This window comes from Perca flavescens, chromosome 18 (genome assembly GCF_004354835.1).
Source record: "Perca flavescens isolate YP-PL-M2 chromosome 18, PFLA_1.0, whole genome shotgun sequence".
Taxonomy (NCBI): Eukaryota; Metazoa; Chordata; class Actinopteri; order Perciformes; family Percidae; genus Perca; species Perca flavescens.
Genome location: NC_041348.1, coordinates 16,881,162 through 16,905,793, shown reverse-complemented (window position 1 = coordinate 16,905,793; position 24,632 = coordinate 16,881,162). Strand labels below are relative to the sequence as shown.

Here is a 24,632-nt window from a genome sequence, read left to right as displayed (position 1 = left end):
TAAATTTCCCTTCAGATGTGGAACCAAAAAGAAAATCCAAATTAGACGTGATTGGGTTTGTTTACATCTCGCAGCTTTTGTGTTTTATTGAACTTGCCTGGTGCCAGCATCACACCAAGAAAACTAAATCAAGTGCTGCTTCATCCCTGGGCTGCCAAATGCTTTTGTCCATCCCCTGGACCCTCCGTTATCTGATTGCAATATCAGCTTGTTTTGACTTTACAACACCTTGAACTCTGTACCTTTTTTGTGTTCCTCTCTGACCCTATTAATAGCGTATTCCCTTTGCTGCGAGAACTGTGTTTTGTTGTCTTGTTAAGCATTTTTGGGGCTGCGAGTTTGATTTGAAATCTGGAACTGCTGAGTTGAGTTGTGTAGCAGAGGAAACCAAAGAAAAATAAATGGTGTTTGCACGTTTCTGTGTAATTGTTAGCTGATCTGCATTGTTTTCATGAAGGGCTTAGGGTGTGATTTCTCCCACATGGAAACCCAAAAACCTGCTTTGTTTGTGCATCTGTGCAGAAAGATGAACTTCAGTTGTTGTTTTTGCTTCACCAGACAGTGTCTGACATTGAGCGAGGCTGGATACTTGTCAACAAGGACCAGGACAGGCAGCTCAAATCACTGCAGGAGAAAGGCTCCAAGAAAGAAGTAAGCAAAGGGCATCTCTTCTAGATGATTCTGCCTTACTTGAGTCCATCTGATACTTTGAAATGTCTTTGTCCAAGGATAAATCTGTAGACCTTAGAGAATGGTGCATCTAGTGCATTCTTTGATGCAATTAGCCTAGTTTTTCCCCTGATATGATTTTTTAATTACACCAATCCAGTAGAGAATTCAAACTCATTGTCTCCAGGGATTAGACAAAGACAGATTTTCTTTTTTAGAAAAGTTACTCCTCTAAAAAAAATTGTTTCTTTGTTTTCCCCCAGTTTATCCATCTAGGTCAGACTCTCAAATATTATGGCTATATCAAGTTTGACCCTTGTATCACCGACTTCCCCGAGAAGGGCTGCCAAGTCATCGTCAGTGCCGGCAACAATGAGCTCAACTTCCACGTCAAGTTGCCCAACGAACAGATGAAGGAGGGAAGCTTCAAGGTCACACGCATGAGGTGTTGGCGAGTCACGTCTTCAGTGAGTGGATTTGTGTGTGTCTGTGTGTGACAGAGTGACGATGAGTGAATTCTAGGGTTGGGGGCGAAAAAAATTGAAACTATTCATATCGCATTTGGTGTAGCGCTGCAACCCCCCTCGTAGTCAAATCTCAAATTGCATCCGGAAGAACATGTATAAACATTTAAAGTGTGTGTATATATGTGTATTTTTTGAAGTTCTAAAATACTGTATTTAGTGTGTGTGTTTAGCATGGGAGGTACAGCTAGTTTCTGGACCAGAGGGAATAGTCTCCGTGAAGAGCACAGACTCGAAAAATCGTATGTATCGTGATTTATTTCTTTTGCGATGATTTTTAAAATCTATTTTTTTTCTCTTAGAATTGTTTTTTTTTATTTTTTTTTACCAATGATTCACCTTATCATCAGCCCCGCTGACGCCGACTACATCAAATCGGTTTCCAGCAAAACAGTGAAAGCAGAAAATAACATGTTATGTTGATAAATGTCAGACTGACATGTGATTTGCATTTGTTTTAGAAAACAATTCGTTTTTAGAAATGTCTCATGATATATTGTCTCTAGTAGTGTATTATTCAACTTTTGTTTTTGTTAAAGAAGGAAAAGAAAATCGCAATACTCAATACTATCGAATCGCAATACTTCTAGATTCGCAGTAAATGAAAATCGCAATACAAATCGTATCGGCGCCCATGTATCATGAAAGAATCGAGTTGGGACACAAGCATATCGTCCCAGCACTAGTGAATTCACCTTCAAGCATGCTTGTATCTCCGAAGCTGTGAAATAATCAAATTGGAAACTTTCCATATTATTAAGAGAATACGAGCCGGCAGAGTAGAGATGCAGCAGCTTTGGCTGGAGTCCATCAAACCAACAGGCGCTCCTGTGCCTCCAAAGCTGCCTGTTTACAAACCTCCTCTCACCACTGCACCAAAAACACATGTCTTGAGTTTTGCCAAGCATTCGTTTTTACTCCTACTGCTCTCTCAAAGTGCTGACCTCCACACCATTCATCTTGATCAGTCCAATTACCCAAACACAACCCACACAAGGATCGATCCGCCAGCCTAACACACACAGCAGCATCCTTTATTCAAACTGATAATAGTCTATTGGCGAGAAGGAAATCTGATGGCATGCAGCACAAGGAAGCACCTACACAGCCCACTCTGTATACAGTACAGGCCAAAAGTTTAGACACACCTTCTCATTCAATGTGTTTCTTTATTTTCATGACTATTTACATTGTAGATTCTCACTGAAGGCATCAAAACTATGAATGAACACATATGGAATTATGTACTTAACAAAAAAGTGTGAAATAACTGAAAACATGTCTTATATTTTAGATTATTCAAAGTAGCCACCCTTTGCTTTTTTTGATAACTCTGCAAACCCTTGGTGTTCTCTCAATGAGCTTCATGAGGTAGTCACCTGAAATGGTTTTCACTTCACAGGTGGGCCTTGTCAGGGTTAATTAGTGGAATTTCTTCCCTTATTAATAAAAAAAGCAAAGGGTGGCTACTTTGAAGAATCTAAAATAGAAGACATGTTTTCAGTTATTTCACACTTTTTTGTTAAGTACATAATTCCACATGTGTTCATTCATAGTTTTGATGCCTTCAGTGAGAATCTACAATGTAAATAGTCATGAAAATAAAAAGGAAATGCATTGAATGAGAAAGTGTGTCCAAACGTTTGGCCTGTACTGTACATCTGTACACCTCCACTAACATCACAATAAACTAATGGACTTTTTAAAATGAAACCGTAGAGACATTTGGGGAGAGTACAGAAAGAGCAAAGTACGGCTCCACATAACAGACCATAATTATGTTTAACGCATGAGGCTACTGTTGAGACTGCCACCTAGTAATTGATTAGTAAACATGAGATGCTTATGGGATCTGTCAGACTCGGCTCAGCAGATGACCGTGATTGCTCGAGCAGGCCTACCCATTGTAGGTGTGAATCACAGTAATTCATTAATACAGTGTGTTTGACTGGAAAAAAAAAACACAACATTTTTTGTTATTTTCCAGGAAATGTGGAAATGGAGGCAGAAGATTCAATCAGTTAAAGTCAGCTGGGCATTTGTGTAAAAAAAAAAACTTACCACACAGGAGGGCAAAACTGATGAGATTTCAAATGAGTGAAAAAACAAAATAATAAAAGCATGAACTAAATGACTAATAAAGGGACATTTCACCTATTTTTATATCAATGTACTCATTATGGGGATTTATTAAAGATTGAGCCCACAGTGCATTAAAAGGTTTTACTGCATACATTAGTGTAAACAAAGACTGCAATTTCTTCCAAACTAAATATTTGATGTTCATGGAAAAAAATTCATAACATTCGAAGATCATTGTAGATTTGGGGTGCACAATTTCAGAATTTAATCTCAAAATGTGAATTTAAAAAAATTTTTTTTTGAATTGTGTCCTACACATTGCTGTCAATGCAAAATAGAGTATCTTTAAACATCAGTTTGGCATATATTGATCTTTGTGAAAGTAAATAACAGGCATCTCTATTGTGTCTTAACCAAGTACACAAATTCTCAGAATTTTCGAATAAGAAATTAATTTTGTTACAGCAGCTTACAATTCAGTATTTTTCTTGTCTACTAGATGCCACTTGTGACATCACCCAGATAATAGCTCCCTGAGAACCCGCCTACGGCCTCAATGGTTCTGAGTTCGAGCCCATGGTGTTGCAAGATGAGCATACACATATCTAATCAGGCATTTTGCTATGGACAGCCACCCTGCATAGTTTCAATGTGTGTCTGCATTAAAAAAACTGATTCTGATTAACAATCAGTCCAGTTGCAGTTTAGGAAAATCATGTTATTGAGTCACATCAGGCTGACTCAATAAAATATAGCCCAAATAGCTAGAAGAGTCATCACCAGGACAAATACAGCAGCTCTCTGAGATCAGCATGGTCCTTTGGACCCGGACATTGTGAGTTCAAAGCTCAACGGTCACAATGTCACATCTTATACATAATCAGCCATTGTGCTTTGGACACCTTCCCTGCGAGTTTAAATGCTCGGCTCGGAGCAGCTATAATTTTCCTTGTATTTCAAACATAAGTAGACAAAAAAAAAAAGTCCTTAATAGAATAAACATATAACAGTTCAGACAGCTGTGGGGTATTTAGAGGATGAATTTTGATGATCCCACCCAAACATCAAATCATAACTCCATCTTTCTGTCCGACTCTGCAGCAAGTCCCAATAGCCAACGGCACCACCAATTCCTGCAGCTCATCCAAATGTGAGGTCAAACTGGAGCTGGCCTTTGAGTATCTGATGAGCAAGGACCGCCTCCAGTGGGTCACCATCACCAGTCAACAGGTAGGACAGAAGTCACAGACAAGAGTCTATGTAGGGGGACAAGCATTAGGTAGTAGAGCGTTAAATTGTTGTGATATGCTCAGAGCATTTGGTTCTCGCAATTCTTCTTTACTCAAAATAGTAGGATGTATTTTCAAAATGTCTAAGAAAGATGTGAAGTAAAAGTGTGCTCAATACTGTTCAGTTGTATTGACTTACAGTTGTGATTTCAGGCTATCATGATGAGTATCTGCCTTCAGTCTATGGTGGATGAATTAATGGTGAAGAAGTCAGGCGGCAGCATTAAGAAGGTTTGTTTTAATATATATGTATATATGGCATCCTAATGATTGAACAATCAATACACACATTATACCATCTTACTGTGTTTACATCTATAAATGGTTTTTATTTTGCTGATTGTGGAGATAATAGGTCAATAGATTTCAGTGCTGGATCAGAACACAAGCACAGCAAAGCTCATGATTTACAGGATACTCTGTTGATGATAAGTATTCTTTACTTCTTCTGCTGTCCACTGTCCCCTTCTAGATGCTGAGGAAACGACACAATGGCTCCATCCACCGGTCAGACAGTCAGCAAGCTGTGAAATCTCCCCCTCTACTGGTGAGAAATGGGATAGTATGCCCTGAGTTTGAATGTGATTGGGACTTTTTATAGATTATAGGATCATTTTTTTGTTGTTGTTGTTCTGACTGCAGGACTCCCCTGACCCGAACCGTGAACAAATCGTCAAACTCTCAGTGAGTATAGATTTGACTTTTTTTTTTATTAATTAGTACAGTGCTTCTAAAAAACAATGTGTTCACAAAGCATGCAGAATGATGGGGTCATATAATGTATTCCCAGAACCTTCAACATATTCTAATAGATCAATGTATTTCCGGTGTTAAGAGTACTATTGATTATTCCATTTAGACCAAGCTGAGCTCGGTGTCCCTCCGAGGAATCAGCGCCTCCAACTCAGCAAATGATATCAGTGGCAATGATTTCCATGGCAACTATGCTTTCGAGGGAATCGGTGATGATGACCTGTAACCCCAGATGTCAGCGACTGGGACAACAAAGATAACGAGCTGAGCTGAGCCGAGCCGATTGGGCCCCACATGCCTCCGATTCTGCAAGATTGTAGCTTCTTCCTGGAGAAATCGCTGCCTTAAGGTCTCATTTAATCTTTGACCGTGTCCTTTTCTTTTAGACTCTAAAAGCTCATCTTGATTTGTATTTTAGTAACACTCATCATATTCAATTGAACCGTTGTCCCTATGTTATTAACTTAGTGGCAACATACAGTAAATAGCATGTAAAGCTACAGGTACGCAAACAGGGATGCTTTTGTATGTTACTGACAAATTCCTACTTCAGTTTCATTCACATTGACTACTGTTTCATCAACAGTAGATGTGATTTTTTTATAATGCAGTTGAATTCATGAGGTACAAAGTAAATTAATATATATTATAAACTACATAATGAAAACCTGCTAGATCTTGGATTCTTCCCCCAGTGGCTGCATGTTCCTTTTCAACCTGAGAGCCAAATGTTTAGTTAGACCTGGCACTAGTGATAATACAGCACAACTGGACATGGAAAGTTCTCAAAATGACCCAGAGTCCAGTGAATGTGTGGAAATTGATCTCAAAACTGTAGACCTCTCAGAGCAACTGCTTACTTATATGGATGATCAGTGTTTGGCTTGGCTATATACCAAAATGTCATGTTTTTATACAGTTAGTGATCTTCTGTGTGTCATGCTACTCATGTGCCAAGTCAGCAAATATCTTAGCAGGATACCAGCATTTTTATTCAGCTTGCGTTTGAGGCACAGTCTCTCATACTGCCTTCAGAAATAATCTGATGCCTTCATTTTTACTTTTTCGCCTCGTGGGTTAACTCGACATTGGTTGAAGCGTCAAATAAACGTCAGTGTCAGCCAGTGTTACCTAGAATCTTGCAGAACTTGATAGATGGTTGATTTGGCTGAGCTGCTTGCACTTGCTAAACCCATCACTTTTGCACAGTATTACAGTACAGGTGGAGATGAATGTTCGAGTGGAAGCTTGAGCATGACTTTAAACGTGGAGATTTCTTTCCCCAAGGGGCTTTGTAAATCCATCTATGATTTTTTTTTTTTTTGGTTTTTATTTTTTAAACCATTTTTTAAAAGGTTTCTCATAAATGCCAAATTATAGTTTACTAAAGCATTTTGCACAAAATAAACATAAAAATTATGACTGTCACTTTTTATATTATGTACATGCAATTAAGTATTCTGAACATTTACTAATATCTTTATCATCCATAGCTTATTGTAATCAAATAGATCAAATGTAATCTAAACTGTATAGAACAAAAAGTTTAAATGGACTAACATTTATTGTTTACATAATGTTTAGGGAACTTTTATTAGTTAAAATGTAAAATGTAAAGTGTTTACAAATTTTGCATCTGATTTTCTTTTGTCTAGTTCTTTTTTTGGGCAAGTAAGCATTCGGGCGAGTGAAGCATTCGGGCGAGTGAAGCATTCTTTGGGGCTTCAGTTCATCGTAATGTGTATGTACATTGTGCCAATCATCTCAGAGGATTTAGTTGAAAAGGTGCTTTGGTGAAGTGGCTAATGTGATCACAATTGCTGGAGAACAAAGTTCATGGAGAGCAGGCAACAAACTGAACATATCCCGCTGTTTTATAAGACGTCATTCCATTTTTTTTATTGCTGTTGGCATCTGTTGAGCTGCATCTCGGTGTGTTTCGAAGCCTCTAAATGTAAGTCGATGCCAACCTATCAACAGCTTTACTCTCACTGGTAGCCAGAACTGTACACAAAATGTTCTCAATATAAATGTCTTGTTCTTTCACTGCTGTGCTTTTTCTGTTGTCTTAAGTTGTATTTACAGTAGGGGGATGTGGACACCACTCTTCTTTTTAATTCTCTTAATTCCGGTCAATACCACGACTTACATGGACGCTGCAAGGTTCTGGGTGTGTATAAATGTGTATGTGCCTAATTGAAGTGCATTTTTCATCAGCATCACTTTTACAGAAAAAGTTAAATTTCATGATGATTGTATTGACTTGATTCATTCTGCTACTTTTCATTTTGATTTTAGTGGTACGGTCGGGGACAACTGTCATGATGCTAAAATAAACTCTGAAATTAGGTCACATTATCTTGAGATTCTTAGCGGTCTTTTAATTGTCCACTTTATTTTATCATCACTTAGCATTCTTCATTGGCAGCAGCTTTGGTTTCTCAGGCATGTAATGTGGCAAGAATCTTAATCCCTATAGAGCAACCAAGTGTTATAAATCCGTACATCACAACCACTTACAAATAATTTTAAGTTTCTGTAAAAGAGAACTCTCGCCTCATGAAGGTATTTGGAACTGAGAAGTAAGTGCTTTGATTCTTTATCTATTTATAGCCCAACTTTTAATGTCTAATAATTCAGTTTTTACATAAACACAACATACACAAACAACATTTTACAGTTGAAAATTAAAACTTCGCAATGATGCACTTGCTTCAGTTTCCAAATTACTTCAGCCATAACTTTGTCATTTCTCTACTGAAATGTATTGTTTCTTATTGACATACGCATCTGCTGAAAATGATTTATCTGTGCCAAGAAAATTTTCTTGGCACAGATAAATCATTTTTGGCAGATATGTCTGTCAACCAAAAAAAACAAATGTCAGTAGAGAAATGACAAAGTTGTATTGGAGTTCATTTAGAAACTGACGCAGCTGTGGGAGGATGTACATAGGCACAGTGGTGCTTTGAACTAAATGCTAGTCTATATCCACGGCGTTCCACTTCTGGGATTGTTCAGGTGCCGTTGGAAATTCTGCCGGATGTCTTTCATTTCGGCCGGATGTCCGTTACCTTCCACTTTCTTTGTGTTGGCATTAAACTCCGGTGGATTTATAAGGATTATGGTTAACCGCTCCTCAGATCTCTGCAGGGTAAATCAGACAGCTAGCTAGACTATCTGTCCAATCTGAGTTTTCTGGTGCACGACTACAACAACCTTTCAACGTACACGTTCCACCAAAACAAGTTCCTTGCGGAGGGTATTTTGCAGGGATGACGTTGCTCCATCCGGCGCTTAGCACCGCCCAAGACGATTGTGATTGGTCTAAAGAAATGCCAATAAACCAGAGCATGTTTTTCTCCCATCCCAGAATGCTGTGTGGACTCGCTAGACCCTCCTTCGCAGCGCTGCGGAGGAAGGTCTGGCAATGCAAGTCGTACTAAATGCCGACGTCAGCATGCTAACATGCTCACGATGAAAGCACAAACATGCTGATACTAAGCGGTTTACCATGTTCACCATCTTAGTGTAGCGTGTGACAATAGCACTAAATTTAAAGTACACCTGAGGCTGAGGGAAATGCCAGATTTGCAAGTATTTGGACATATTCGAATTTTGACCTGAACACAATTCATCCCAAGGGGGACATGAATGTCTGTTGCAAATTGTTTTGGAAAAACCATCCAAAATATTTCACTCGGAACCACAACCGGTCAACCTCACATTTCAGTCAAGACCAAAATGATGGACTGATTGACAGTAGTTATCCATAGTGTGTGCGTCTAAAAATGAGATGCACTGTATGTATGTGAAAATACCTCTCAGAGATTTGAGGGGGAAAATGAGATCCAGTCTGTTGTCTGACATTTAATGAATTCCATGTGTTTATTTCAAAATCCTCACTTAAGGCATTTATGAGACACTGCATGAAGACAAAAAACGGACACTTGGGGGATGCCAGTACTAATCAATGCTCCATTGTGTCACGGCAAGTTGGCAACATGAAAAATATCTCCCTTGCATATTATAGTAATTCAAAAAGAGCGTAAACTTAAATCACAGTCCCTAATATTTTTCCCATGGGAACTAAATGACACCTCACACATTCAAAATAATAAAAACACAATTATATATATTAAAGTATGCACTTCTAGCAGTGTATTACAGCCACATTAGAAAAATAAAACAACTATTACACACTTGCATGCTTATTAATAGAGTCATCTTTTTCAAGTAAAAAAAACACGAATGGGCTAATTTCACAGTCGATGTAAACGGTAATCAAAAGGAACGTGATCCAAATTATTAGAAATTAAAAGATTAATGATATGTAGCAAGAACAAGTTTGTGGGGGTAAAAAAAAATCTTTTGAACATGCGTGTTTACAATTTGTTACTCCTGAATCAAATAAATGTCAACCAATGCTTATTTCCCCTCCACAACTTAGTTGCAAATATGTTAAATGCAACAGTGTGTATGATTGTGCTTTTTCTTAAACCATACAACCAAGTGAAGACTAAAGGGGGCCTTTCAAAATGTGCATGCAAGTTCTTTTTTAAAATCACATTTCATAATCCTGAGGGGTTCGGCAAAGATGACAATGCAGTCAGAGACATGGGAGATTTCTTTTTTTTTTTTTTTTTAAGTTAACGCAGCTTAATTAATTAATATAGTTTATCAAGGGTGAAACAAGTCCAGTATTAAATAGCACCTTGCTAGTACATACATTAGTAAATTATTCTGAAGCCATGCCATTACCAGAGCTTGGGCCCCAATGCAAATTAAGCACAATATTGGTCCTTACAAGGACCCATCTTTACTTAAAGCTGCACTGTGAATCTATATCCTCATGAAGCAAAGCAAAGTTCTATCATCATCATCTATCAGTAACATTCAAGTTGTTTCATTAGATATTTGGTACAAAACAAAGGTTTGACCTAAACTTGTAATACAAAATAAAATTGAAAAAACTACACAGTGCAGCTCAACAGTTCAGGCAAAAATGTGCACGTATTCGAGTATTTAGTAGTGTTCTCTGTCCTGGAATGAAGAACCAGATATGTGTTGTAATAGAGGGAAAATTTGAATTAGCCGAGTGTGGTGTTAACATACAGAATAAGACGGTAAGGACTTCCACAGTAGATAAAGCCCATTTGTCTTGACAGAAATACAGAGTAGAAGAAAGTCTGAAGAGACTCCTCCACCTTAATAAAAAAAAAAAAAAAAGATCAAAATATTCAGAATAATTGTTACATAATTGTGCAATATTCTAAAAACGATCAATTAGCAGCCTCTGAAGACATCTGACAAAACACTTAAGACCGACACACACCAAAACAATATAAAGGCTCGGTGAAAAAAACAAGTTGCTGGTAGCTTAGTTTTGCTGAGTTATATTTTAGGCAATCTCAAGTTTGTAGCACGAGTGTATTGTCTGACCTCCCTCCCTAGACATGTACTGCATATCAACCCCCGGTTCTTTTCTGTGAGTTGGAACGCCAACTCCCATCCCTTTCCTCACTTCCTCTTCATCTTCGTTGTTGCCAGTCATTGGAACTTTGACCCAGCCGTCTGTGGCCAGGCCGTGTTTCTTCTGATGTCTCTTGTAATTGTCCCAGTGGCCAGTGGTGTAGCCGCACTCCTGACATTTGTACGGCTTCTCTCCTGTGTGCCGGAGCATGTGCCGCTTCAGGTTCATGCTCTGGTTGCAGCTGTAGCTGCACACGGCACACTGGAAGGGCTTTGCCCCCGAGTGCACCCGCTGGTGGCGCTTCAGGTTGGCCAGGTTCCCGCAGGCGTAATCGCACAAATGGCACTTGTAAGGTTTCTCGCCTGTGTGCACCCTGTGGTGGCGCTTGAGGTTGTCGAAGTGCGCTGAGGCATAGTCGCACTGTGGGCACTTGTACGGTTTCTCGCCGCTGTGAGTTTTCATGTGGCGTGCCAAGTGGTTTGGGTAGTGGGTGAGGAAAGGGCAGGCGGCGCAGGTGTACACCTTGTCGCTGCGCTCACCAGGGCTGTTGGGAGATGATGAAGAATCTTTAGTCAGCATTTCGAGGGTACACTTGGCACAAATCTGGGCTGAGGAGCCATCCTCGTCCTCCAGGACAATGCCACACAACCGGCAAGTGTAAGGGAAAAGTGAAGGGGGGAGGGTAGCACCGTCTGCTACGCCCGCTCTGGTCGCCCTGCTGCCGCCACTTCCTGCGCTGTCCAGCAGGGGTGGAGGCTGGTGGCCAGGAGCTGGGTTAGAAGATGCTATGGGTGGTGGTGATGCTCCCTTTAAGCCATCAAAGGCTGATAGGTAGTCATTGTTTTGGGCTCCTGAAGTCAGGTTTGAAGTCGGCCTCGCAACATCTGAAACTTCACAAAAAGATGAGTTATTATATATTAAATGACTGATCAAAGATATCAAAAGGGTGCACCATATTTCAAGATTGTATTGCGACTCATGATCCACAAACAATGAAGAAAAAGATAGTTATGTAGATGATAAAATAATTAGTAATAGTAAAAGTAAGTCATGATAGTAATGGTATGTAAGTAATGGTACCTACCCTTGGCTGAAGTACCCGACACTTCATCATTGGGCCTTTGCCCAGTCACGTGCCTCTTCAGGCTGTTTTGGCCACTGACAGGTCGTGGCAGCGTGTCCTGTCCCGCCACTGCAGAGGGCACATGCATCCGCTGATGCCTCTTGAGGTTGCCAAGGGAACTGCAGGCAAAAGTGCAGATGTCACATTTGTAAGGTTTTTCCCCCGTGTGAATGCGCAGGTGTCTCTGCAGGTTCACCAGCTGGGCTGAGGCGTAAGTGCACAAGGGGCAGTTAAAGGGCTTCTCCCCGTTGTGCGTCTTCATGTGACGCTTCACGTGGTTGGCGTAACGCGAGGAGAAGCCACAGAGGTGGCACGAGTGCAGTTTGGCCAATTTGTCCTCGGCGGTCAGGGTTTTGTCGCCCATCCCGTTTTCCACCCCTTCGCCGTCAAGCTGCAAATGGGAATCGGAGCGCATCCCGCCGATGCTTCCAAAAGGTGAACAAAAGTCTGTACTTTTGGCTTCCCTGGAGGCTTTGCAGCACCTAAGGCAGTATGGACCAACCAGGTCTATGCCAGGTCCCAGAGGCTCATCACGGAGCTGTCCGCAGCCCCTGCAGGACAGGTAGGGAGGAAAACTGGGCTCGGACTGGGCTGCTCTGCCCTGGTCTTCCCTACCATTGTCAGTTGTGCCGTGTGAGTTGTCTATTTCACTTTCCATGCTGAGCTGGCTGTAGGCAGGGCTCTCCTCATCACCCAGAGGAAACACAGAGAAACCAATCTCAGCTGCTACTTCTGAACAGGGAAGACAAACAGAAAAACATGTAACATAAACACTGCATGTTTTCAGAACAAAGACCTTCACAATCCACTCTAAATGTTGTTACATACCTTGACAAACTCAAAGCACATTTTCTGTACTGCTGTTTAATAAACCTATAACATTTCAATTCAATATTTGAACTGAATTTCACACTAGGCTTACATTTGCAACTGTCCTCTCTACCTGGAATGGCTTATTCTGTAGTATACTGTTTATAGCCTTTATTTAATCAGGTAATGTTGAGATCAAGATTTCTTTTGACAGACCTGAGTACATACACAGATACAAATACACAGAGAAGACAACACACATAACCAGTCACACAAAAGCACATAGACAAACAGCATCAGAGACAATCACACACACATCTCTATTAATATACTGCAAGACTATCTGTATTATTCACAACTTAAATCAAACAGAACAAGTACAACTAAGTGCTGAGCACAATTGTATGGAAGTCCAAAATGACCACTTTTGAATAAACTAATCGGACGTTTTTAAATCACAAAAAATAATACAACCAAATGTATAACAGAACAGATACATTAATTAATTCAATACTAAATTACTACAATAACATGTAACATCCACCAACCATTTTCATAGTACACAGGCTGGAGACGTGATTGGCTAAGGTGCAAGTGGGGCGTGGATTGATGACAACCCCACTGAAAAGTGGCATGAAGTAACCATAGCATATCATATTGTTTACATGGTTAGTAAAATTAAGAATGACACCACATTTTTTAGTTTAACGTTGAAACTCACTCCCGTACAAATGAAAGCACACATCCTCTTCAAACGGTATCTTCTAACAAATCTCACTGAATGACTCCAAACTGTCTGACAAAGAAAACGACCAGAAGCACCGAGCGGTTTCAGATAATGTCGCTCCATTTCCATCACACTGAAAAAGATAACAGCAGTGGAGAATTTCTCTCCTCAGCAAAAAAAAAGTGAATTTCCAGAGAAACAATTCATACTCACAGTGCTACCTGCAAGGTCAACTGCGTTTGAGCTGTTGTTATGTTACGCCATCTGAGATTTTCAGTCATTAAAAAGACAACGAGAGAGACGCTTTTCCCAGAGGAATTTAAGAAAAGCTTCGAGACACAGCAGCGCACTCCAGCTTCAGCGTGTGCTTCTGAAAGCAAACAAGCCAAAAGAAACCCACCTTCCTTCACAGATGCAGAGGCAGGATGTGAGGAAGGCGAGAGTCGACGCTGCCCTTTTATTCTGCCCCATGGAAACCCCTCGTGGATGATTACCGAACCTAATGATAATGATGATGACTATAATGGTGAGGCTGCTGCTGCGGATGATGATGATGATGATAATGATGATGAGGGTAGATGATGATGATGAGGGTAGATGATGATGATGATGATGATGATGATGATGATGATGATGATGATGATGATGATGATGAGGGGGGAATGATAATGGCAGTGGGGTAGTTGGGAGCAGAGGCAGCAGCAGATGATGATGATGATGAATAAATGCCCTCTCATAATGGTGTCCTTGATGGTAATGGTCCTATTTTTTTATGACCCTCATAATAATGGCATCTCAGCTCCTTTCTACATTTTCAGATCATTCTCTCTGACAAAGTCATGCTGGGAAATATGAGCTGGTAGTTCCATTTCTCTTACTGTCACACAGAGGGGCTATGATTCATCACTGAGAAACCCACTGTAAAAAAGCCTACAAGACCTCTTTGTGGTGCGGCTACTTTACAAATGAAGCCACCGCATCCTTTAGTGCTAAATTAAAAACGTTGAAATTATTTACATCACAGATTAATTCCAGGTTTCCGTTGTGAAAACAGGAAGTGAAAACGAGGGCTTATACAAAACATAATGATACTATGGTCTATTCACTAAGCAAGTGCAGCTCAAACTGTGGAGTCAATTGTAATGTACTATAATGATCAGGCTGTGTGATCCTCCCATTCCCTTTGTTGTATAATTAATAAACATTTGATATAGAAAACGCGTACAGGTGAACATGCAACAACTGAAAACAGCGAGACACTAAAAGAGAAAAACTTTGCCGATACAGACTTTAGGCCCTATTTATAAGTGAATGGACAGGTACAGTATGAAGACAGACAAGCTGACAGGCATACAACAACACACGCCACCTTTTAAAGCTATAATCCTTCCAATTTTAATGAGATCAAACGCCGTTTTCAATACTATTTATAGTCAGCATTTTTTCTGCAACAACCATTCAATGTATTAACATTCTGTAATTATCTCTTTATGTAGCAGTTTTCATTGATGGTGGAGTCCACCATCCCTACGCTGGTAGGTAGCAGTAAGCAGGTAATACAGCATTACGGTTTGTAATTTTATTCAACAGATATTGACCTCACTGTTTACTGCTCCCTCTCCTAACGCTGTATCAGAGCTGGATTAAGTTACCGTTTCTGCAAACTGAACATTTCCTACTGCTGCTGCTCCCATTAGAGGGTTCACCTGGTGAAATGTCAGCCTCCACTTCGAAAAACAAGCCTTCAAACTAGCCTGCATGTTGATTTGCAGTACAGTATGTGTATTTACTACGATTAATAGTAAGAGCATATAAGAAATGATTTCAAAATAAAAGCTTTCCTTTTAAAATCAGTTTCCTGATACTGTCTGAGTAACACTATGTGGTCTATCATTTCAAAGTGAAATTGGTCTGTGGAAAGGGGAAGTTGTAATTTTGAAGTCAGATTGGCCTTTGAAAATGTATTATTTTTATTCGTAGGTTTGACTTATTATTCACACAATTTAAATGACTCAGCCCCCATGATCAAGACTTTTGTGTTGTATCATTTTCCATTTTATGTTTTATTATTTCTTTATTTTGTTTTATTTATTTGACTGACTGATTTATTGAAATGAATGAATGTGGACATTGTTTAAATTTTGTGATCATTTCTTACACGCTTTAACCATAATGCTTATTTACATATACCGTACCGCAAAACAACGTGGGGTTTAGTAGTTTGTTTGGTGTTTTTCAAAGTAGGGGCTGACTTGACATGGTGGCTTTTACTGTGAAGAAATCTCAGGAAATGCATGTATTTTGTCACAAGGTTAACACTTACCCCAGTCAATCATCAAAAATGCATATACAAAACAAAACAATGTCATTTTTGGCTGTGCTGCTGTTAAAAAAAAAAAAAAAAAAAAAAAGTCTTTTCAGGACACTGAATTTTAAAGATACTTTGGTAAAAATCAAAATAACTTTAGAGATCTTCATTGTAAAGGGTTTAAACAAGTTTTCCATGCATAAACAATTAATGAACATGCACCTTTTGAATGGTCGAAAAGACAATAACAGCTTAAGGGCAGTAGGCAATTAAGGTCACAGTAAGTAAAGCGACCTTTCTACTGACTAGGCCTGCACGATTCAGGGAAAAATATGAATCGCGATTTTTTTTTTTTTTATCTTAGAAGTGATATCACAATTCTCTGCCATGATTTTTTTCTCATGAAGTGTAATGTTTATTGCACACGTTAACCATGACAAAACAAATTGGCAGTACCAAACAGATTTTTTTTGGCACCTATAGCACATTGCACATCACCACACAAGCCCGTAAACTTCAATGAATAAAGAAAATAAAGTACATACTGGCCAATTAAGTAAAGTAGGCTAACAAAAAATAGTGACTTAGAAACACATTGAACTAAATATGGCCCTGATACAGGCTCTATCTGAACTCCTTGTACATGTCTTTACATAATTAAAACATGTCAATCATCATTGCTGCAGCTACAGCTTCAGTCTCTAGAGAAATGGAGTTTGTCAATTGCCAATTTAAGTACAGTATCAAAACCAGAATTTCTTAGCACACTCTTTAACTGCTTGCCTTTCATGTCTTCAGCTGTCCTATTAAAATAAAGGCAGAAAATGGCCATTTAAAAATTAAATCGTGAATCGAGATCGCGATTTTTTAACCATTAATCGTGTAGGCCTACTACTGTCTCTGAAAAACACCAAAAGAAAGACGCCCAGGGTCCCTCCTTATGTGTGTGAATGTGCCTTAGGCATGGTGCAAGGAGGCATGAGGACAGCAGATGTGGCCAAGGCAATACATTGTAATGTCCCTGCTGTGAGACGCCTATAGCCCCCGAGCTGACTGATCAGTCGGCTCCCTGAGGTCCAAAAAGTGCCTTGGAACACACCAAAGTGACGCCATCTTGAGCATACATTCTGCGCGAGACATAATACAAAAAATGAAAACCGGAAATGACAACGCGTCATGTGGGTCTGGCTTGTCCAGCCGATAGTAATGGCGGCTTATTCGAAATACGATCTCGTATTTTACGAAAATAGTTCACTGAAACGGGTTTCTGAAAACATTTTAAGCGAGAAATAGGCCATACAGATGCTGAATCTGTCTTCATTTCAGATCGTCAAAGTTCAATTTAAAAGATTTTGTCAGGCGTTCGTCACTCATCCCGCTCGTTATTTACGGGTTAGCACTCCACCAATCAGATTGGTCACGGAGTCTGACTGCCCGCCCTCCGACCCAGCAAGTCAGGTCGGCCAAAATGAAGGACGACGGCACGGAACACACCGAACAGACTCGAGTCACTGACCTCGCCAGACTGTCCGAATGCCGATTATCGGGTTGGTGTGTCAGGGCCATAAGACAGCGCTACAGGGAGACAGGAAGCACAGCTGATCGTCCTTGCAGTGGCAGACCACGTGTAACAACACCTGCATAGGATCGGCACATCCGTATATCACACCTACGGGACAGGTACAGGATGGCAACAACAACCGCAATAACTGGCCAGTCTGGTGCAGTACATGAGGAGGAGATCCTCTGCAGTACTTAATGCAGCTGGTGGCCACACCAGATACTGAGGGCTACTTTTGATTTTGACCCCACCCTTTGTTCAGGGACACATTATTCCATTTCTGTTAGTCACATGTCTGTGAAACATTGTTCAGTTTATGTCTTAGTTGTTGAATCTTTTAATGTTCATGCAAATATTTGCATATAAGTTTGCTTAAAATATAAAAGCAGTTGAAAGTGACAGGACGTTTCTTTTTTTGCTGAGTATATTAGTTGCTCTCTGGTTGTATTTCTGACAAAGTGGAGACAAATGTAATAATAAATAAATAACTAAAAAGTTGTTTACAAACCTGAGAACTTTTCAAGGCCTAGAATCTTGTTGTCATGATCAGGATTGCCAAAGTCTAGGTCTTGTCCTAGAAGGAAGTCTGTGTCTAAGGTGAGGTTTCCTGGAGCTTCAATGGCTACACCATCTTCAGAATCCACTGCAGTCATAGAAAGGAGCAAATTAACAACATTTGATGACTACTATCATTTCACTCAGTTTTAATCAATTTGCATGAATATTTCCCTGTTATTGGCAAACTCTTAAGGCACTGACACATAAACAGCTTTGTGTAGCTAACGTATTGCTTCCTGCTTTGAGTGACTAGAATAGTTGGCAGCCTGATGGAGAAATCATACAGGCAAGTAACTGTTTTATTGGCAAAATACATTAATAGTCAAGTTAGCAAAGATTTGTATTGACATACCTACAGTGTAGATGTGGTCTACTTATTAATTGAAATCAGACAAATGATTACAGATGACAGACTTATGGACACTGAGCTTGGCTGAACGAGGCAGGTGGTATTGAAAAAGCTGCCTTACCTTTAACCTTCAAGTGAATCTTACTATTCAGTAGCCTATACATATTGGTTTTGATTATTTAACGAAAGCTTTTTGCAAGTATATATTGCTCAAAAAGTAAATTCAAGTAAATGCATCATAATTTTCCATAAATGCTAAAAACTAAATTATCACTTTTCTCATTTTGCAGCAAAAGCGTTTGACAACCCTCGTGGAGCCTTATCTATTGTGTGCAATTGTTTGATCCACCCCACTAATGTAAAATTGTGCAGAATTATACATGAATTAATTTAGGTTAGTCAAGCATACAAATATGTGGTGCATGTAAATGCAATTAGTCAGGTCATCAATAATTGGTCTGTCTTTCTGCTGGTGAAAATCTTTTCAGTTACAATGTTATTTGTTTAACTTATAAAAGTAAAAGGTCGAACATAATCACGGAAGACAATCTAATTTAATTCCCAACGGTGTGCAAACAACATTAACTGAACTGCTTTCAGTTGACAGATGGAACTCTTTTACTGCATTTACAGCTAATGATGCCTGAAATCCTAACTCGTCTCAAGCTTGATGGAATCCAAACAGCTATCACACAGCTGTCACTGTTCAGAAAACTACTACCAAGCCAATTCAAGGGCATTACGCTCATCAGCCCTTCTTGGCAAATCCTTGAGAAACAGCACCATAGTGCCATCTACTGGTCATTTTGCGAATTCGATTAACAGATGGCTAGTAAATAGGTGCAAACAGAAACAATCTTGCTAGAATATGCTGGTCAAGAGAATAAAAATATTGGACTGTAAAAAAGCAACAGTGAAGAAAACCCTTGGATGTATTATTACTGCATGACAATGACATTATCTTTGGTGTTTTAAGTACTTACTGATCAATAATGAGTGATAGGTAACTGAGCATTTTCAAGGTTGTAAGTTTATGGTGTTGTTGATATTACCTATTGACCCCCACTGAAATACTGCAGCCAAAACTGCTGTTCTTTTCTATGCAAAGCAGTGGTAGTAACAAAGTAGATGAAGAAGTATTGACAGTTTATATTTAGCTTTGTACGTTGTTGTAGCGATTACATTGTGTGAGTGTTGGGAGATGAAAAAGTTAGTTAAACAACAAACAAACCTCCTGCAATTTGGCAACACAAACATGTAGCGATACTGTGTGTGGTGCATGGTTTTAGAAATTAGTTTAGGCCACACTTTGTTAGCATGCATGGTATCAGCAGCATATGTACTTTGGGTGTAACAGCTTGAACTCTGTATGAAGCAGCTAATTACTAACATAACTCATTCTAAATCAGGTACTACGCAGAATACAAGGCATTGAAGAGAAGTAGAATTTGCTCACAACATCTCTGTTTTCACACACATTAAATAGCTCCAAACGTCACATCTGTACATTTCTTTAAATATTTTACAAAAAACTTGCAGTGTGCACATTCCACAATCCTTCTAATGAATGCAGAATGTGACAATAGATTTTACTGCATGACTAGTTACAGTACTGTGGGTCAGTATGATGGATGTGAAACATTAATTAAACAGCAACGCCTGGTGTCCAGATGTGAGCGGAGTAAGAGGACACACGTTGTAAATGAGCATGCCAATACTCACAGGGATATCATTTGAGACCTAACTGTGAAGCCACAACTGTCTGTTGTAAGATGAGAGATTTCCGTAGCTTGGCTATGTATCAACTTTTCAATGTTAAAAAGATCTCTGAATACCTACACTTGACTGGCTGTGGATTCTGTTGTTTTTTTCTTGGCATCTTCCAGACAGCCTCTCTCTTTTTAGCAACGTCTTCTTGCAGACTTCCACAACCATCAGCTCATTCTCATCCGTTTGGAAGATATTCTTCAGTATTTCTATTCATGCAAGACAAAATGAATTAGCAAATTAGTACTTGATTATTTTTGTAATGAATAGTTCAATTGTTTGGTCTGTAAAATGTTAATTTCCTAAAGCCCAAGGTGACATCTTAAAATGTGCGTGTTTTGTCTGACCAACAATCCAAAACCCACAGAGATACATTTCATTATCACAGAAGAATACGAAAACCAGCAAATGCTCACATTTAAGATGCATGGACCAGTGAATATGTGGCATTTTTTGCTTTAAAAATGACTTGAATGACAAATTGTTAAAACCGTTCCAGATTTGTTTTTCTTTTGATCAACTAACCAATTAACCAGCAAATTGTTTCAGCTCTTTACATACAAATAGAATGTCACATATTTCAGTTACCATTGTCAATAGCTTACTTGTAACTGAATTGGATCAAGTCACTCCTTGAGCTAAACAACGGAGTGACAAGTCTGTAGTGTCATCAAAACAAATACTGCACATTCACAGTACATATTATAATTCCACGTCTGTTAAGCCTCGTACTTAAATAACACTGCTAACCATAAATGCTTTGAACACATGAAGCCAGTCACTAACTCTCAGTGTCTTACTGCAGTGTCATTTTTCGGCTTATCCATTATGTCCTAGCCAGTTAGAGGACATTGCACAGTGTAACTGACATCACAGGATACAGATGTCACATGGGTGTATTATCTGGACTTGAGCTATATTTACACTGTAACAAACCGAAAATCCACCATTAAGTAGAAATACAAAATGGCTAACATTAGCTCTGGGGCTGCAATCCGACAGAAAGCAATCAAGCGAGTCAGCTAGCAATTTAAACTGAAACATGTCTTCTTATAGCATACAGCTAGCTGATGTTGTCACTGTGCAACAAGAAATGTCAGCAATATTTGGGAAAACTGAAGGTAAGCAACCCAATGAGTGGCTAAACAAAACGCGTCCTCATCAGCACGTAGTAATGATTGATTGGCAGGTGCCATCTTCAGTCAATATAAGCCGTGGCTTAACATGTTAACCTACAGCTAGATTAGCCGAGCAGCTAATGCCAACTTCACTAGTTAGCTTAGAGCTAACTTACCTAAAAAACGTAAATATCCGTGTCGATTGAGATGGTCTTTGTCATCGGAATACACGCCATTAGATGCGAAGTGTTTTTCCTCAAATGTACAACGTCTGGCGATCCGCCATTTCTTCATGAGCAGCGGCGACAAAGAAAGGCAATTAATGGTATTTTTCATAACTTAATTGATTTTCTGATTCGCCTGTGATCCAGCAGCAGCAACAACAATACGACTTCCGGCCTGAATCCTTCAGAATAAAAGTGACATAACCACTACTAGTAATGTAAATGTTAAATTAAGCACACAACTGCACACGATATACAGTTAATACTTATCGAACGTTACGTTATTGTTATATTGTCATTTAATCTGTACCTGCATAAGAAGAAAAACATGCAAAATCCAACCCTATAACGAGGTGATTTTATGATTTATTTTCAAGATAATTGCACTCTGCTTGCATATATTTTTATTTTTGGTGTTCTAGATTTCTACTAATTCAGATAAACCAACGTGGCATGACATTGTAGGCTACCAATTATGTCATGCTTTGCATTTAATTGTATTGGTATGATTTCAAAATTACAGTATTTTTAAACCTAATTTTAAAAGTGAAATTCTTGGCTTTTATTTTGAAGGCCAGGGACGCATACCGGACGTGTTATTTTTGCTGGCGGGATATTCCATTGTATCGTCTCTTCCGTTTAGCTAGGTTTCCGTTTCCGAAAATAATTTCCGGTTGCTGTACCTCACTGAATTATTGTAGTTGTAGTTCTTATAGGCTACACAGTACCTGAAATATCCATATTATCAGCGTCTCTACTGAATTACTTTACAGTTCTGGGCTTGCGTGTGTCACTTAAAAACAGATCATGTCAGTCCCATACAGTCTATGGTCAGTCCTACAAAAATAAAATGCATCTAACGGAAGGGAAATTGAAATACCTTATTGTATATTTATATAGCAAAATATATAAGAAGCCACTTCCATTAATACCATTTAAAACCTAAACTATAAGATCAGAGCCCATGATAATTCATGCCGATGAAGATACAATGTAGGTAATACAATGTAACAATGTAGGAAGTGCAAAAAAATGCCTCTAAAATATGGGCAAGAATGCAAATGTTGCATAATTGTTGCATTATGTCTTGTGACAATATAGGTCCTTACCTGCATTTAGCCTGACAAAAGGAATCAAAAGTTGTAATCAGGGACTGGGAGCGGCACTCTGTGACGACTTTCATCTGTCCCAAGATGGTTTAAAATAAATTGTATTATCCTATAATTGTTTATTGTAATTAATGTATGCACATCGCAGTCCCAGAAATTAGAATAGTAGGCCTATACACCTCACTTGAATGTGTGTCCTAACAATGCAGTGTTTTTTTTTTCAACTGGAGCCACAGGGCCTCTGAAGGAAACGTTATATTTTACTTTACTGGAATTTATTGTATTAGATAGCTACAGAATTGAAGAAAAATCTTGCTCATCTTTGAGCAGTGGACCTAGGATGTAGGCTACCTTTTAATATTAAATGATCAACATAAATCCTGCCATATTTGCTCGACTGGGACAAAATATATAAAAGAGATGGGAAGTGGTTGTATATTTGGCAATGAAAACATGTGAGTATGGTACTGGACATTTCTGAATAGGAGATCCTGGGATTCTGCGCATCCCATTGGTTCATGTCACTGCAGTGCCTCCCCTCAGGCCGCCGCACAGTAAGCTATCAGTCTGCTGCTGCATACCGGGGGGGGGAAGCCTCTCCTCAACGCGGAACTCCTCTCCTCAGCTTGCTCCTGCACTGGACCGGACCTGACCATCGTACCCAGCCTCTCTGCAGCTTTTGACGGTCAGATATGTTTTGTGTGTAGCATTAAAGAGGAGGAGACGGGGGAGATTTCTGTGCTACTGTTTGGTTCTCAAGGGGAGGAGCCAGTTGTTGATTCTACGCTGCAAAGAGAAGGCGCCGCACAGAGAGGTAAGATACCGTTTACGTAATAGAAATGATTGTGTGTTTTATCTGCAGACTTTGAAACTCGCATGTAGACGGCTTTATTTTTGCTATTAGGCCTACTCGTGTTTATGAGGGACATCTGGAGGTGGAGGTGAACGCGAATACGTAGCCTTTTAAAACATGCCACTCCCTGCAATAGCTGATGCTCTGGACAGACCCTCTTTAAATTATTAAAATGGAATCATGAAAATGTGGAAATTATTTTTTTAATAAATGTGTATATTATGCAAGGCTGCCTTTGATCAGTCCGCTTTCATAATACCTTTAGTAGCCTACCTTTAGTTTACAATTGCACACCCAATATGGCCTGCCATTGTGGTTTCTTGTGTTATTTGGTTAAATAACAATTCACTTATTTCAACTGTAGAAGTAAACCTATACAGTGAGTTATAAAAACACAACACTGTTATGGAATTCCACACCAATATAGGTTACTATAAATGACATCATATAGAAAATAATCCCTTATATTGTGGTTATTCAACAACATAAAGTAGCCTGCAGGCTGCCAGAGGTCACTAAGGCGCCACATGGTGCAGAAACAGAATATTTTGGTCAGGGATGCCGCGGAGTGCAGGTGTGTGTGTGTGTGTGTGTGTGTGTGTGTGTGTGTGTGTGTGTGTGTGTGTGTGTGTGTGTGTGTGTGTGTGTGTGTGTGTGTGTGTGTGTGTGTGTGTGTGTGTGTGTGTGTGTGTGTGTGTGTGTGTGTGTGTGTGTGTGTGTGTGTGTGTGTGTGTGTGTGTGTGTGTGTGTGTGGCTGAGGTCATTCTCATGCCTCGGAAACCCGCATTGCTGATGTGGGCTTGTGTCCAGTGAAGAGATATTTAATAGGGTGTATAATCAGGTTTCCCTCCGCTAAGGCACAACTCAACATCCTCTCTGTTCAATGATTGCATAGCAACAGCGTGTTAACAAGTGTCCTCGAAAAACGCCTCAAAACTGCGGAGATAACATGCTGTGATATGGTTCATTCAAAGGACAAAATACAGAAAAAAGGTGTCCCGTTTCTTGCCAGTTTGGCATTTCAAAGGAGGGGAAATGCTTCGGGCAGATGCTGGTTGTGTAATAATCCCATCTGTCATTGTCATATCTGTCATCAATAGGCAGAGTGCCAAACTTTAGACTCTTCATTAGTCATAGCCTGTGATGTGAAATCAGAAAGGCGATATTAAATCATGAATAACTTTCACATGAAAGTTTTTTCACATAATTACTTACAGTGCATTTTGTCCATATTTATTGAGTATGATTTGAAATAATATTCTGTCACAGTTGTAGGGCTTCACTCCTTTAATGTATGTTACTACTTCTTTACATTTTTCTAATTTGAGTGTATCT

The 24,632-nt window shown here is 39.4% G+C and overlaps 3 protein-coding genes across 5 annotated transcripts in view; 2 read left to right on the top strand and 1 right to left on the bottom strand.

Moving 5' to 3' along the window:
• Positions 1–7,675, top strand: part of snx17 (sorting nexin 17) — a 28,157-nt gene extending 20,482 nt beyond the window's left edge. The window contains exons 9-15 of the mRNA XM_028604700.1: positions 559–651; positions 933–1,136; positions 4,377–4,505; positions 4,718–4,795; positions 5,037–5,111; positions 5,207–5,248; positions 5,424–7,675. Of these exons, the coding sequence (XP_028460501.1) occupies positions 559–651; positions 933–1,136; positions 4,377–4,505; positions 4,718–4,795; positions 5,037–5,111; positions 5,207–5,248; positions 5,424–5,543 (741 nt within the window). The 3' untranslated portion in view covers positions 5,544–7,675. The remainder of the gene's footprint in view (positions 1–558; positions 652–932; positions 1,137–4,376; positions 4,506–4,717; positions 4,796–5,036; positions 5,112–5,206; positions 5,249–5,423) is intronic.
• Positions 7,676–10,542: 2,867 nt separating this feature from the next.
• On the bottom strand, positions 10,543–21,525 carry znf513a (zinc finger protein 513a). Its single transcript, XM_028605814.1, has 5 exons — positions 21,288–21,525; positions 20,066–20,202; positions 17,828–17,962; positions 11,875–12,645; positions 10,543–11,680 (listed from the first exon to the last, which is right to left on the bottom strand). The coding sequence occupies exons 2-5, from the start codon at positions 20,103–20,105 to the stop codon at positions 10,719–10,721; spliced, it is 1,908 nt and encodes a 635-aa protein (XP_028461615.1). The 5' UTR covers positions 20,106–20,202; positions 21,288–21,525; the 3' UTR covers positions 10,543–10,718.
• Positions 21,526–22,768: 1,243 nt separating this feature from the next.
• Positions 22,769–24,632, top strand: part of si:ch211-278j3.3 (E3 ubiquitin-protein ligase RNF19B) — a 23,768-nt gene continuing 21,904 nt past the window's right edge. For all 3 annotated transcript variants that reach the window (XM_028605728.1, XM_028605730.1, XM_028605727.1), the window contains exon 1: positions 22,769–23,258. The gene's annotated coding sequence lies outside the window, so the exon portion shown is untranslated. The remainder of the gene's footprint in view (positions 23,259–24,632) is intronic.